At 45.1% G+C, this 16085-nt stretch overlaps 1 protein-coding gene across 2 annotated transcripts in view; it reads left to right on the plus strand.

Moving 5' to 3' along the window:
• The first annotated feature begins 6908 nt into the window (after positions 1–6908).
• The window catches only part of RBPJ (recombination signal binding protein for immunoglobulin kappa J region), a 216859-nt gene continuing 207682 nt past the window's right edge, over positions 6909–16085 (plus strand). The window contains exon 1 of one of the 2 annotated variants that reach the window (XM_045834247.1): positions 6909–7001. Coding sequence is in view for 1 of the 2 variants with exons in the window: in XM_045834249.1 (XP_045690205.1) it covers positions 6970–7001 (32 nt within the window). In the remaining variant the exon portion in view is untranslated. The remainder of the gene's footprint in view (positions 7002–16085) is intronic. The other variant, XM_045834249.1, reaches the window with a different exon arrangement.

Genomic DNA, 16085 nt, shown 5'->3' on the forward strand with positions numbered 1-16085 from the left:
GCACCCAAGAGTCAACCTCAGGCCCACGCCCTCCAGGTCACTGAGCCCCTTACCTTTTACCTAACAGCCTCAGAGTAAGGAAGGCTTTCCAGATGTGGAACTCCTCCCCTAGTGGAAAGTTGAAGATCAGAACTGGAAAACCTCTACGTTCTTCAAAGAACGTGCAGAGGAAAGAAATTCCACTTGCCCATCAGTACACCAAAATTTTCCCTCCATTCACAAAATTGACCAAGTTAAGAAGAATGCATGGCATGTGTTTCTTTGCCTTGTTATCCATGTAATTAATGTACCGCCTGGAGAGAAACAAGTATCACTAAGGAGCTGAATGGACAGTGACCAAGCCCAAGGAGTCAGACAGACCTGGGTTCAAATTCTATCTCTGATATAAACAACTTCTGCAAAGGGGGCAGAAAGTTTAACCTTGGACTGCAGGTCCTCAACCAAAAAATGGGAATAATAATTCCTACTTCACAGAATATTGCAATAATTTAAAATATTGTACAAAGACACCTATTCGCCCTGGCTGGCGTAGCTCAGTGGATTGAGCATGGGCTGCAAAGCAGGCATCGCAGGTTCGATTCCCAGTCAGGGCACATGCTTAGGTTGCAGGCCATGGCCCCCAGCAACCAGACATTGATGTTTCTCTCTCTCTCTCTCTCTCTCTCTCTCTCTCTCTCTACCTCACTTCCCTCTCTAAAAATAAATAAATAAAATTTAAAAAAAAAGACACCTATTCAAGAAATGTAGGTACTCAAGAAACGACCCTTTTCATTGTTAATGGAATCTAAAGTCAAAGTGGCAATCTGGTATTACAAATATCTGCTGATCAAGGATCGCATTTCAAAAAGCAATCAGATTGAGTCTCAAGCATCAGGCTAAGGATTTATTCAGTTTCTCTGTATTATTCCTGCATTTCAGACTTACTCAGAAAAATATAGAGTTGTGATTTCTGGTTAAAGCTAAATCTTCCTATAGATTATTGTCATAAGTAGCCTATTTATATTTCAAGAAAAAATAAAAAGGTTTTTTAAAAATTAATTATACTTCTTTAGGGAATATGTGGAAAATAAAGCCAATATAAGGTAGAGTAGATTTTTTTTTAAATGGCCACAAATTTCTGCAATATCTGTATGCATTCTTCTTTGTAATATGATTTTGCCCCTCCTTCCATCAAGAGACAGAGTTTATTTCTCGATCTTTTGACTCTAAGTTGGGCTGTGTGATTCACTTTGACCAATAGGTCAACAGCAAATGTGATAACAGACAGAGACACACTGGAGCCTGTCCTCTCCTGTTCCCCTGAGACCACCATGAGAAGAAGCTCAGGTTCGTCTACTAGAGGATGAGAAGTCACATAGAGTAGCAGCAGGATTTCTCAGGCGGTAACAAGCACCAACTTCTAGACATAAGATGAAACCATTTTGGACCATCCAACCTCAACTGAGCTACCAGATAGTTGCAGCCATAAGAATCACCCCAAGGGAAACCAAGAGATGAACCACCCAGCTGAGCCCAGCCCAAACAGCTGACCCACAGAATCATGAGCAAGTAAAATGGTTGATATCTTAAACCATTTTGGGGATGGTTTGTTATTCATAAAAGGTAACTTATACACAAAGTCCTTAACAGACAGTTCCGTGGGTGGCTGCTCAGTTCCCAGTAAATTCCCATTCTGTAGGCATTATCCCCCAAGTCACGCATATGGGCTCCCAGTAGCACTGCTCCTTGGACCACAGTTGCTTGGTCAAGGTGAACCCTGTCTGAGACTGGACCAATCCTATTCCCCTCACATCATGACAGTGCTCTAAGTGGCTGGGCCAATAACTGTCATTGCTGAGGCCTTCAGGGCTGCCCAGAGTCTGCTCTTCTCAAAGCCTGGCTGTTCTACAGTTCCTCGGATCTGATGAACTTCCTTGGTATCTAAGATCAATTACATTTCTCCTCAAGATAGCTAGAGTTGGTTTCTGTTGCTTGTACCCCCCAAAGTCTTAATAAATAGAAGTCCCCTTCAGCCTGGACCGGTATGGCTCAGTGGGTTGGGCACTGTCCCACAAAGCTGAAGGTCATCAGTTGGCTTCCCAGTCAGGGCACAGGCCTGGGTTGTGGGTTTGGTGTCCAGTCAGGATGTGTGTGAGAGGCAGCCGATCATTGTTTCTCTCCCTCTCTTTTCCCCTCCCTCTCCTATTCTCTAAAAATAAATAAATGAAGTCTTCTTTCTAAAAAAAGTCCCTTTCAAAGCATTTGACCTTCCAGATGAGGAAAGGGTAGTTGGTATGTTTGAAGGCTTCTTACGCACAGGCCACCAGGCTGGCATCCACAGAGGAAGAAAAAGTGAAGAGAAAGCACCCACCTTACCCCCGGGGAGTCTCCAGTGCAAGAGTCCTCCTGGCTCGATTTTCTGCCTGCCCTTTTCCCTGATTTGCAGACCTGGCAACTAAAGAGAGTTCTGTAAGGCTTTGGATTATTTCTAGTTAACTTGAATTTTAAGACCATGTGTCATCCTTGCCTCTGCTTGGAAAACCCACAAGCCAATATGATTCTTTATTACTTGCCTAAGGCCATTCAGATCCTTGAAAGATGAACTAAAAGCCGCTTCTCCTCCTGAGTAGCCTACAGTCCTGAAGGGATCTAATGCTTTTCCTTGTGATTCATCTAACCGATCTTGGCTTTTACTTTTACTAGGGAAGGGAGGGCTTAGAGGAGACCTGACAGTGAACTTCCTTAATAGAAGGATTGTGAGACTCTGACAGAAATTTCATGGAAAGGCAGAGAGAAACAGGAAGGAGGAAGGAGATACCTATGCCCAGCATTCATATGCCAGATCCAAACGACCCTGGGAAGTAGGCACCAGATTCTCATTCTACAAGTGAGGAACCGGAGGCCTGGAGAGGTGAAGAGGGATGCCCAAGGTCACAACCATCTTAACTCTGTTGTCACCCAAGCTCCTGCCTTTTCCATTATCTGCCTACGCTTCCGAGAAGAAAGCAATGGAAGCTGAGCTGGGGCTGAGGGTGGATCATGTCATGTTATTAACAGTCATTTTCAGCAATAACTCCACAGTCCTCTCCAGCCTCCGCAGTGAGTCTGTCCTAGTGCTTTCCAAAGAGCAAATTTATTTTAAGGCTCTCACCGTGATATCAATAAGTAAGTATCAATACATGTCCCACAAAAAGAGGGATTCCCTCAGAAAATAAGATTTGAGCTAGTTTCTTTACTGCAGGACACCTCGGAGCCTTATTCTATTTAAGGGGCCTGCATGAATCTTCAAGGAAAAGACAGTGTGATATCAGTTAGGGCATACCATAGGCTGCCATAACAAATTGACTCTAAAATTTGGTGGCCAAAAAAGAAATTAATTTCTCTTTCATGTATCAGTGCAGAGATGAGTGGTCCAAGCTGGTCAAGTGGCCCTTCCATTGATAACACACGGCTTCCTAGATGGCACTGGAGGTTACCACTTCTCTGGTGAGGGAAACCAACATATAGAGTCCTGGGCAGGAGGTTTTCTGTTTAAGGAGATGACATGGAACGTACACCTGTCAATTGTGCTTATATCCCAGCGGCCTGAACTCAGCCACATGGACACAACCAGTTATACAAAAGGCTAAGGGATGTAATCTCTAGTTAGGCGCCCAAGTGTCAGACCAAAACTCAGAGGGTTCTATCACCACAATGCAGAACAGGAGAAAAACACCAAAGGAAAAGAAGGAGTTTTAATCATCCCCCAATTTATTTACCCTCAGAGCTTTTTTTTTATGCAGTATTTTTTCAGGACTAGTATCTCATTAAAGGCTGTATCAGTCAGGACAGGATAGTTGATGATGCAATAACAAACAACCCCAAGACCCAGAGCCTTAAAGCACTGTAAGTTTAGTTCTCACTCATACTACATACCCAGAGTTGAGGGAAAATGGGAAGAAAGGGTCTGCTCTTCTCTCTGGGAAGGTGGTTGATGGAGAAGCCATTATCTAGAACAATGCCGATTTTCAGGGTGAAAGGGAAAAGAGTGTGGGTGAACCATGCACCACATGTAGTGACCAGGAAAGCTAAGTAGAGCTCCACAGCATTTCCCAGACTTCCTCACATGCAACCCCCACAGACCAGGCCTCTGCTCACAGAACTGAGGCAGCTTCAACATCACCCTGGTTCCTCCACGGTGTTCCTGACTCTGTTGAGGAGAAAGGGGCCTCCTTTCATCTCCTTTGCCCTGATCTCCCACCACCATGTTGTACACATTAGAGTACCAAACACAAGCTCCAGATGACTGTATAATTGACAAAAACATCTCCAGATCCTACTATCCCTATAGCTACACTCACACTATCCAGAGGCAGAGTCTGTTTCTCCAGTCCTTGAATCTGAACTGGGTTGATGTCTTGCTTTGACCTATAGAATGGTCAGAAGTGACATTGTGCTACTTGTAAGTCTCTGGAGGCCTTGTACATCTCCCCTCTCTTTCCCACGGGAGGCTGCCATTACGACGTGATCACGATATGATTACTGGGTGATCAAGTATGGGTTCATCTGCCGCAGGATGGTGAAGCCCATGGAGTAGAAATGAGCCATCCCAGCTGAAGTCACCCCAGAGCAGCCAGCCGCAGCCAACCAGGCAGCTGACTGCCGATCCACAGATGCGCTCAACTCAGTCAAGCCCAGACTGATGACCCACAGCTTAGAACAAAATGGTTATTGTTTAACACCACTAAGTTTTAGGTGTCATGGTACATGCAAAGGCTAAGTGGCGTAGTTACTTTGAGCAGAAAGAAATATATTAAAATGTTGTATCCTCTAAAAAGCCAGGACACTGGGAGGCTTAGGGGCTCTGCCCAGGATGAGATCACAGAACCAGCCTGGCCCGGAACCACTGTATCTGCTGCTGTGGATACCAACACCATGCCCTCGGACTCTGGTGGCTGCCACTGGGACCTCTGTCCTCAGGAAACTGGATAGAGCTATTACTGCTGCCACCTGTCCCCAGAATTAGGTCACACACAGGCAAGATATTCTGCAAAATAAATAACAGACACAGAGGCAAGGGCATTGAGCCAACGAAGCAGGAGGCCTGCAGCCAGGGCCCAGGAAGCCCCCCATGCTGCCAGCTTTAACCCTTTAGTAGCCGAATGGGGGAGGTTTAGCGCAAGAATACTAAGGCAGGAGGCCGGGCACTTGGACAATACAACTTTACCAACCTTTACAGAGCATTTCAGCATTTTAACAACTAGTAATATAATGCCAGTGCCTACAACTTTCCCCTAGGAGTTTAGTCCCTGAGAAGGAGGCTAGAATTGCATGCTTGGCTTACATTGATCAAGAGCCATCCCCACCTTTGTGAACTAGGGTTACGGTCACTTTTTCTGAGCACATGGTCACTCAGTGAATGAGCAAAAGAATAAAATCAGGACTCTGTCAGTAAGGAAGATTGGGAGGAGGAAAGAAGAATTAGCATGAACAATCAATAGTATCTGCTGTTTCCAGAATTAGGTCATATACCCTTCAATCGACTCCCCAGTGACAAGGTGGGGTGGGGGACACAGGACAGGGTACCTCAAGGCCCAAGTGGTTAATCATTAGTATACCCTGCACCAAGGGTCACAGAGACCCAGGGTCACCACTGTTCTAGTGTACCTGCACCGGGTGTTTCCCAGGACAAGTCAGTCACCCTGTGGCAGGGCCAATGAATCCCTGGTCGGCATGATGTAACTTAAGAGGAGCTAGAAAGAGCCAGAGAGACCGAGTGTGGCCCAAAATCACACTGCTAATTCATTCATCCCTTTACTTCAATTAGATACACGTACATGTGTCAACTTCGGTTTTACTACTTTGTGACACTATTATTCTACAGGTGAAGCTATAATCATAATACACATTAATAACAAGAATATCCACCTTTACCAAGCACCTGTCATCTATCTAACACAGTTCTAGGTACTTCATGTATACTCATCTAGTTAATCTCTACTACAGTCCTAAGAAAGACATACCACCATCATTCCCGTTTTACAGATGAACAAACTGAGCCACAAAAAAGTGAAGTAACTTGTCAAGGTCACACAGCTACTGAGTGACAGGACCAGGACATCCTGGGCAGTCAGGCTCCACTGCATGTGTCCTTGGTCATATACTCCTATCTAGAACCCATCGCAGGTGCGCAATCTGACTGCATTCCAGTCCAACTCCAGCTACTCCAAAGCCAGCAGGTCCGCGCAAGCCCCTCACTCTAGAGGAAATACCCATTCGACTGATGTATGTCTCATTACAGAGGGACAGACGGGGAGACTAAAAAGGCCACAGCTATGCTGCACCTGGGTTGAACCGCTGGTCCAGAGATGAACTTGGGGGTTATTGCACCATGGTGAGTGTGATGTTATGGGTTAGAAAGACCTGTGACACGGAGCTTTACATCACTGTACCTCAGCTTTTGTAGTGACAAAATTGTGAATGTCAACCTAAGTGTGGCTGAGATCCTGTCCGGGACTGGGAAATCCAATTTACCCAGCAATTTCCACTCAACAAAGCAAACTGAGGTCAGAAATATCAAGGCAGCCACGAAACATGAAAGAAAATCAATGAACCCAAAGCAGCTGTAGCATCATTTCTCTCCTTTTTTCCTTTGGAAATTTGTTTCCAGGCTGCTCGCGCATAAAAATCAGGCCCGAGATTTCTGGACAAGCTGAGGGAACACCAGAAATAAGAAAGGGTATTTCTCGTTTTGCCTTTACAGATGTTCTCTACAATCAGAGCGTTTCTGACCCCTTCGCCCCACAATATTTTTTTTTGTAAAAAAAAGGGCTTGTGTCTGCATTTTTTCCCCTTAGAGGGAATGTTGACTTTCAAGTCCTCCTCATCTTGACACTTTCACTTCCTTTGTTGCAAGGTGAAGTAGCCGCCAGACCCAGTGCAAGGGACTCTACAGCGCTTCACGACACTTGAAGCTCCAAGAAGAGTCCGTATCAGGAGTTTGTCTTCAAGATGATTGGACTGCTCTATCCAGCGTTGCTGAGGTGAGTGAGCCCGCTTACACAGTCTCTGTGTCGCAATGCCCATAACAAGATGTACTGATTAATTCATGATTTATGAATAAGTAACCTGCTCTTGGCCTCTGCCACTTCATGGTGCGATGAGCTAACCATCTCCTGCGCCATGTCAGTGTCTGCCTGAGAGTGTTCTGGTCACACTGCCTCCTCTCTGCGGAGGACCCGACTACTCAGCAGGAGGCTGAGGCAGATTTCCAAGGAGGAGGCTTCTAGTCCACTCTCGAGACGCTCTCCCTTTCTTAGGGCGAACAGCACTGCTTTTTCTTAGGAATTCTCATGTCTACTCACTTTTCTCACTCCATACTTTCTTTGACTTACCCTTCCAGAGAAAGACAAGGAATTTTCTAGAGATGCCTTTGAAAGACAGGACATCTCTATTCCCTTTAGATGTATGGAATTTTCTAGAATCAAGGACATCTCTATTCCCCTTAAATTCTAGATGTTTCCGTTTTCATATGCTCCTCCCAAGATGCATCTGCCCGTAGGTGATACTAATCGGGTTGGTTGTTTCCGTGGAAGGAGGTTGCGTTTCTCAGCTGGGTTGTGAAGGTGATGCACCAGGCCCACAGTGGACCATGCTGTTCTCAAAACTGTGATCTACTTGGGAGACAAAGTGGCATTCATTCATTAATTCCTACATGCAGTGCACAATTATTGAGTGCCTACTGTATACTGGGTATTTGGGAAACCATACAAGTGGTTTCCAAGCTCTGAGCTCTGGCCCCCAGAGCAAGGGCTAGGGAATGGATCTGTGACAAAGGGTCACAAATCCACATTTACCACAAGCATCGTCTGCGAATTTTCATTCTCTTGTTATCTGTGCTTTCATTCGACAAATATTTACGGAGTGTTGGTAAGCATGCCTGGTGGGAGAATGTATCAGTCATGTCTGTGTATTTTCCCAAAGCATTTGGATGCAGTTGTGATTGACTAAATATGAGTCCATTTAAAAGTTTTACTGTTGGTAATGTCCTTTTGTCGTGGGGCATTTTCTCAGCCAGTGGATGCCAGAAGTTCATTATCATCATGGAAGTGCACAAACAGATTAACATTAAAAAAATGTGCACTTCTACCAAACAATGTGGGGACTTCCCTAAGAAAAGGCTAATGCAGGGACCATCACAATGGCAGAAGGGGTGAGGTTTTGTGGGAGAGCAGCCAAGAAGTCGACAGGTGCAAAACCTTGTGAGGGGAAGCACCGACACTGTATTTAGCCAACCCCAGTGATGGCATGCAAGTACTCTAAATATAGCACCTAAATGATTTCATTTAAAATAATTTAATGATGAATGAAATGATTTGATAATTATGTATTATAAATAAATCCAGAACATACAAATCTTAGCCCAACTGAACAATCCGGATTACTTAACTTCATTTCTGTAGTTTAGGTTCTGCAAAAACCAATATACTATAATTCTCTGTGTTGATGGTTCTTCCCACTTTTCCAAGTGCTTTCTCTATTCATCATTGGATCGAACATCACCAGAACTGTGAGGTGAGGACAGGACAGGAATCACTATCCCCATGTCACAGAGAAAGTTAGTGCGCTTAAGACTAGGGAATGAGCCATGGCTGGTGTGGCTCAGCTGGTTGAAGGTCGTCCCAGAAAACTAAAGATCAAAGGTTCACTTTCTGGTCAGGGCACGTGCCTGGGTTGCAGGTTTGGTCCCTGGTGGGGGCGCATGCGAAAGGCAACCGACCAGTGTATCTTTCTCTCTCTCTCCCTTCCTTCCCCTCTTTCTAAAGTCAATAAGCGTGTCCTTCAGTAAGGGTTAAAAATGATAATAATAATAAAATAAAAACTTTAAAAAAAGAATAGGCAATGAATTAGAGAGATACAAAATGGACAAGCGTTAACTAGGTAGAATGGCCAGGAAAATGGATTTTGAATAACCATAAAATGATCCTGGGACACACACTCTGGAATTTGTGAATAAGGAAGTAAGCTAGAATCCCATTCTACTATTGGCCATCATTTGAGTTCTAACTAAGAATTCCATGCTCGCTTTTAAGAGGACCCAGAAAAAAAGCAACAAAAAATATTTATGAAATACTGCAAAATAAAATTTTTTAAAAAGTCCATCAAGTAGAATAAAGCACAGCAGGAAAATTTAAGGGCCACTGAGTGAGGTTCTAATTGGCCAGATGAGATTCAACCCACCTCTCTAATTTTTAACAACTGTACTTTCATGGAACAATAATTCATGTGGTCTAAAAAATCCTAAAGATTATACTATATCGTATTTTATTTTGGGTGACGCGTATTTAAGTGAAAGGCAGCACTGTCAAAAGAACAAGTTTGGGTTTGATTTTGCATTCAGCATACATTAGCCATCACACAACTACTTGATACTTAATCTCTCTGAACTTTGATTTGTTCCATTTCTAAACTGAGTATGATGATACTTTCCCTGCACCACCGTTTCACACATTTGAGATGTTGTATGCAAGTAAGTGACTGGCGAGGTATCCAGGACACAGCAGAAACTCAAACAAGGGGAGCTGATGTGTTGGCTGGTGGGGTGCAGGGGTTTCAGTTAATGTGCCCTCATGGCCTGACCACTAGACTTTGAGTGAAAAGACCTGGGTTTAGGTCCTGACTCTTCCGCTTATATAGTAACTGTGGGGTAAGATATTTGTTGAAGGTATTTAACTTTACTTATCCTGCATCTCTTCACATATAAAATTGAGTCCAATTTCCCTTCCAGTTTCTAGTTTGAGGTTCAAATGAAATGGTGTATGTTCAATAGCTCTGAAATATGTAATCATAAAAAATAGAATATCATGGCTACTAAGTCTTTGAACACTCATCATCTAGGTTAAAACAGACATGCCGCTGTGTGTGTATAAAAAAGTGTCACTGCGATAGGAACGCAGAGTAAAATTCTATTCAAGTTTTTCAGAAGTCCTAATAACAATGACACCAAAAAACACCTCAAACTACAAGGAATTCTTAGTTACATAGGGGAGATCTCTCCGTTTTAAGGATGAGAAAACGTTTTAAAAGGCTGTCAAGGGTCATGATGGACTGTCCCCACCCAGAGTAACATCGGCAGGGACGGACAGCCGTCCATCCCTCCAGAGCAGTTTATCAGAGCCCGGAAGCTTTGGGGCAACCAGAAACAGTTTCGCCCACCCACCTTGTTTGCCAGGAGAGGAAACGGAGGCCGAGAGAAGTGAGCTTACTGAACCACAAGGGTTCCACTGCGAGGGGCCTGAGCGACAAGCCCGCCACCTGCCTGTGTCTTGGCTTCTGCTCAGGGTTTTCCACGACTACACGGTTACTTCTGTTAAAATGCACACCCCACTGGCTTGAAAATCTCTGCATCTGGCAAGTGGGAAGGACTGGAGAGCACATCCAAAGCTGTCTGCTAAACGAGGGGATCAATTGCCTGAGAACGTTTCAGCACAAGGGCTGCAGGGCAGCGAGGGGCTGGAGAGCAACATCTTGAAGCTCCTCTCATCCTTATGCATTTATGATATCATCCAGGAAACATTTCAATAACATAGATGGAACTTAATGTCTTGCCAGGTGGTAGCCTGTGATATATACAGACGGCCCCTGACTCACAAAGAAAGACTACAGAGGGCCCATACACACAGACAGCTGCCGTGGTCTGCCGGGCCCCCACCCCCTTGCAGCTGCCATGGGCTGTGTGAAAAAATTAAAAAAGAAAGAAAGGGGCTAGAAAAAAAACTTGGACCACTTGCAGATTTGGCACATTCAGAGGCAGAGGAAAGAGGGAAGCTATGGAAATAGGAATGGCTTAAGGGAATGGATTCTGAGGATAAATTTCAGCCCCAGGTGATCTGAAGCAGCGCCCTGAAAAATATCCTCTTGGAAACGACTGTCCTCTCCCATCCATGCTGCCAGAAATTTTTATTAATGTAGCATTTTGCTTCAAAGCCTTTTTTTGAGGGCAGGGAATAAATAATAGGTAATTTACCATTAGAAATCTTTTAATAACAGTAATAAGAGTACCTTCCTCATGGGGTTGTTGTGAGGATAAAGTGAATCAATGAATAAAAAGTCCTTAGAACTGTGCCCAACATGTGATATAACACTGATAAGTACAATAATACTATTAGTTCTCTTCATAACTACTCTTATCCCATTTCACAGATGAAAGAACTGAGGCTCACAGAAATTAATCTACCTAGTCCACATAACTTAGTGTTAGAACCAGGATTCAAATTGACCTCTGTCTCCAAACCTATAATCTTAACTACTGTGCTATAAATAGTCATATGCTTGGCATTGGGGGGTCGGAGGGAGAGTGAATAAAGGTGGAGGGACATTAGGACAACCATTCACACATGAGTAAGAATTAATTCAATCAGATTTTTTTTCCTACTGAGAATCAACTGAGTTCAGCTGCACTCAGGAAATGAGAATTTTGACTAGGTCATGAGGGTTGATAGATTATTCAGGGTAAGAGCAGGGAAGGCCTGTGCAAGGGACCACTCCTGAATATTGAGTGGGGAACTTGGAGACAATGATACCCATGGATGGAAGATGTAGGGAAAACAGGCAGTTTGGAGGGAGTCAAAGATGAACTCTGACCCATGTGAAATTTCATCTACATCTGACCCTACACCCACAGCTTCAAATAACTTAATGGTAGACTACAAGATAAGTTAAATAAACTTCTTCTGTGCTGGTTGGCAACATTACAATTCCACTTCCATTTGTAATACATTCTTTGGGGAAATGTGTGCTGAGTTCCAAACAAAGGACTTGTAATTTCATACAGCGAATGAATACTTTGTGCCTCCACGGACTGGGCATTGTGCTAGGTGCTGGGAATACCAAAGTAAATACATGGCGAAGTCCCTGCTGTTGAGCAGCCTGGAACCCTGTGGGAGAGAGACGTGTAGGCAACTGAGAGACAATGTGCTGAGTATAATAGGAGAGGCGTGTGCAAAGCGCCTTGGAGCACAGAGGAAGAGGATGGGGAAATTGCTTTTCAATCAACTTTTGGAATCCAACCCCTGTGCAAGTTGGGAACCGCGCGCGATGCATTAGAAGTTACGGGAAGGATGTACTTAATGCTTAGTACTGAATGAACTCATTCTTCAACAGCACTGTTGTCTGCTTTTTTCCTGGCAAGTGGTGGTATCAATACCTTTTTTTTTTTTCCTAAGAAGTTAAAGAGAGAGGTGATTGCATGGACTCTGAACTCAAGACTGTTCTGATTTGAATCTGACTTTCACTTACTAGCGAGATGACCTTTTCTTGACTTCTCCCAGTCTCAGTTTCTTTATCTGTAAAGTGGGGGCAATGAAAATACCTTCTTTATAGAGTTCCTGGGAGGACAGGGGGCTCATGTGTGCAGAGTCCAGTGCCCAAAATGGAGAAAACGTCTCACTCAGACCTGGCCGTAGATAGGAATCCCTGGCTTCCAGCAACTCCGTGAGGTAGAGCTGTGTCTCTGGAAGATAGTGCTAAGCGACACACAGATGAGCAGCGAACAATTTTAATAGCATATCCTTGATGTTACATCTTCTCTTCCAAAATAGAAGTAACAAGCTGATGGTGATAACTTAAGTGGAGACTAAAACAGCGGAGGTGTCACTTTACATTATTTTTCTTTTCTTTTCCTTTTTTTTTTTTTGCACCAGGCATGGCTTGAAATAGTTTTATTTTTCTTAACTTTAAATATGTGTATGAAAAGAGATATTAAAGTGTTCTCTAATTTTAAAAAAGGGTGCGGCAGGCGGGGACATGGGGAAACACACGACAGATTGGGAAACGCAGCAAGCGATGTTTTGCCTTCGTGTTGTCTTCCCGCGGTAATGAAATTCAAAACTTTCCTCTGCGGCCGTGGGGAAAGGCACCATTTTCTAATGCCCAAACTAAAGGGAAAGCGCAGCTGAATGGCAGGAAAAAAATGCCTTCTGCATGCCCACGCTTTCTTGGCCCCAGTTTCAGTCCTGCTGGAAAAAATTCCCTGACGCCGATGACAGCTGAGCTCCTGGCCTGGAATTCAGATGATCAGTAAAGGAAAATTATACCCTGAGCTTAGGTTCTGGGGGTGCCCGAGCAGCTTGTGAAATGCACAAAGGCCCGAGTGCGGGCCTGCCACCTGTCCACCTCCACCCCACGAGCTGGGAGCTGGGTCGGGGGGGTGGGTGTCATTTGGAGAGGAGGCAGCGAAGAGGAGACACAAGGGGGGACAGGCCTGTGTCGGCACATACCTCGGGTTTCCCCCCAGTCGCAGTATGGTCTCTGGGGTGTCCGTCACCTTCACCCCTTGTTTGTAAAGGAAAAAAAATCACCTCCAGGAAAGTCCCTCTAACACAAGAGGTGGCCTTTGAAGCCCATGGAGGGGTGCTGCCTGTGGTCGGCACCCCCATCTGGGCTCCTTCCTGGGCCTCTGGTGTCACCCCCATGAGAGGCTGACACAGAGCAGTGTGTTAAAGGCACAGGACCAGGGGCACTGTTTGCTAGGGTCCTGAAAGTGTCTGTGAAGCAGAGGTTCAGCTCCTACCGGCCTGCGTGTCTTGGGCTCTCTTACTGCTCCTGTAGACATGTCCTCACCCTGGCACCCTCACCTCCCTGCACAGTCGGGTCGCCCAGTCTTCCTTCCTCTGCCATGGAGTGGGGAAGCAACTAGTCATGTTGTGGGACACCCCCCCCCACGCCCGCCGGGAGAGGAGGGTACAGCAGAAAGAGGACTCACCGAGCCATGGCCAGGGACTTTCAGGTAAAGCCCTTTACTTCCGCCTCAAGAGTAGGATTGTCAGGTACAAGGCCAGACACCCAGTTTAACTGCAATGGCAGATAAACAGTGACCCACATTTAGGTGTAAATGTGTCCCATGGGATAGTTAGGACATACTTATACTTAAAAAATATTTTTGTTTGCCTGATATTCCAATTTAACAAGGGGGAGGGCACCTCTATTTTTATTTGCTAAATCCAACAACCTGGAATAACTCCCTGAGGCTGGCATTATTATTCCTATTTTAAAGGTGGGGAGGTGAGGTTTCGAGAGATTAAGCAACACTTGCCTGAAGCCACAGTGCTTGTAAATCAGAGCAGAGATAAGATTTTCAACCCAGACCCACTGATTTCAAGACCAATACCGGTTGTTCCGGACACCACAAGGGAGATAGATCCCAGCCTTAAAGGAAAAGGATAAATGGGATGCTAATGGAGGAAGCTAAGCATTCTAAAGAGTTTGGGGGAATTCTTAAATGCCTTGTTCAAAATGTAGATACTCACTCAATAGTTGCTGGATGTAATTGAATTATCACCGTGCTTGGGCAAGAAAAAGCCTCTGTTCCTTTCCTGTAAACATTCTTAAGACAAGTCATGTTCCTCACTCCCAGCTCAAGTCCCCCTTCAACACTACCCTTCAACGCCCGGAGAGAACGTGTCACAACAGTGTGTACAGGCAGTGGTCGTGGTGGATGAGGTCACGGGACACCGCTCCAAGAGAAGCTTAGAGTCATGTTACATCCACTTAACACATGGAGGAAACCCGCAGGACTGCAGGAATTAGCTGGCCCGAGGAGTAAACCAGTCTTCTCTGGGCTGGCCACCATTCAAAGCTCAGTGTGAGTAGCCTTGTCACCTTGCTTGAACCAGGCGGCCTCACCAGAACTTGAAAATACATAGCTGCGCTTCGGTCAACGATGCGTTAGGGGAGCAGAGAAGGTGGGGGGAGGAAGAGGGAAGGGGTACCCCGCCACAACTCTTTCTTGCCCAAAGATGGGGTGTAGTCCGTAGTAGTCAGTCCATGGATGCGAAGTGCCCTTCAGCCTGGCTGCCTTCTGCAGTTTGTGGAGCTCTGAGTCTGCGCAGGGCAACCTGGACGGAACGCGTGGGGCTCCTAGATGCCCACACACCTCCGCGTGCCAGGAGAAATTGCTGCTGCTCTGGGCGTTGGGGAACATCTTAGGTCCCGGCCTTTTCCTCCAGATCCTCACTGGAGAAGTCATGCGAGGATAGAGAGTAATGAGGGCTGAGGGAAATGGTAAAGAAAATGTGGACCCGAATCTGCCGCCACCAGGAAAGTTGGCTGCCTGACAGTCATTTTATTTTCTGACGATGAAAGCAATAAAAGCTCATGGTGGAAAAGTCTGAAAATGCTGAAAAGTATAAGGAAACAATAAAAACTACCCATAACCCCATGACGCAGAGATATAATCTCTCCTAAAATTGTGATGTTATTTCCTAAGGATTTCTGTCCGGAAAGATAATTGCCCTCCTACTTTGTATGTGACTTGGTATTCCAATTTTTTTTTTAACCTTACAAATCATCAACACTTCTCTCACACCATTAAAAACTCTCCAAAGAACCTCTAGGACTTTGATGAATCTTGAACGGGTGCATTGAAAATGGTCATCATTTATTTATTCTCCTCTTGCTAAACATTTAGAGAGTTTCCAATATTTTCCCTAATAGAAATAACAGCAATGACCATCTTCTTCACATACGTTTCTGTCAGGCCCTGGGCACCTGTCCCTTTATGTCTAGAATCGGACATAAAAGAGCATCTGATGTGACCCAGAGATATGTGTCCTTTGTCTCTGCTTCACCATGCTCTGCAAACAGCAGTATGTCCTCCAGAGGCCCCCCACAGGAAACTGGTTGGAGAATCACTAGGGTCAGTCATAGTACATGGGCCCTTGTCAAATGAAAGGTGCTCCTACTCGACAAGAAGTCCACCCCCCCTTAGACGCAGGCCCTGGTTTGCAGGGACAGAGCGACAGAGATAAAACCCCAGAAACGGTTTTCAGAGAAACCAGCACACAATGTAATTCCGCCGGGAACACAACGATAAAAGTCCTCGGAACTATGCCGGTTGGTATTTTTACAGAACCATTGCTTGCTGATTTAGTTAATGATAATGTTGGGTTCCAAATTTCCTCTAAAAGGGAGTCTCAAGTGTTCTCAACTTGGACGGGGCTGGCTTAAAAATAAACAAATAAGTTATATAAGTCCAAGTTTTGGAGGCTCGGGTTTTGGAAGCAAAGGCTCTGTTGCAGGATTAAAGGGGCCGCCGCCCATCTCGTGGTCAGGCCTCACGTGCGGCCCGC

The sequence above is a fragment of the Phyllostomus hastatus genome, unplaced genomic scaffold (genome assembly GCF_019186645.2).
Source record: "Phyllostomus hastatus isolate PE091 unplaced genomic scaffold, TTU_PhHast_1.1 phas_contig_196, whole genome shotgun sequence".
NCBI lineage: Eukaryota > Metazoa > Chordata > Mammalia > Chiroptera > Phyllostomidae > Phyllostomus > Phyllostomus hastatus.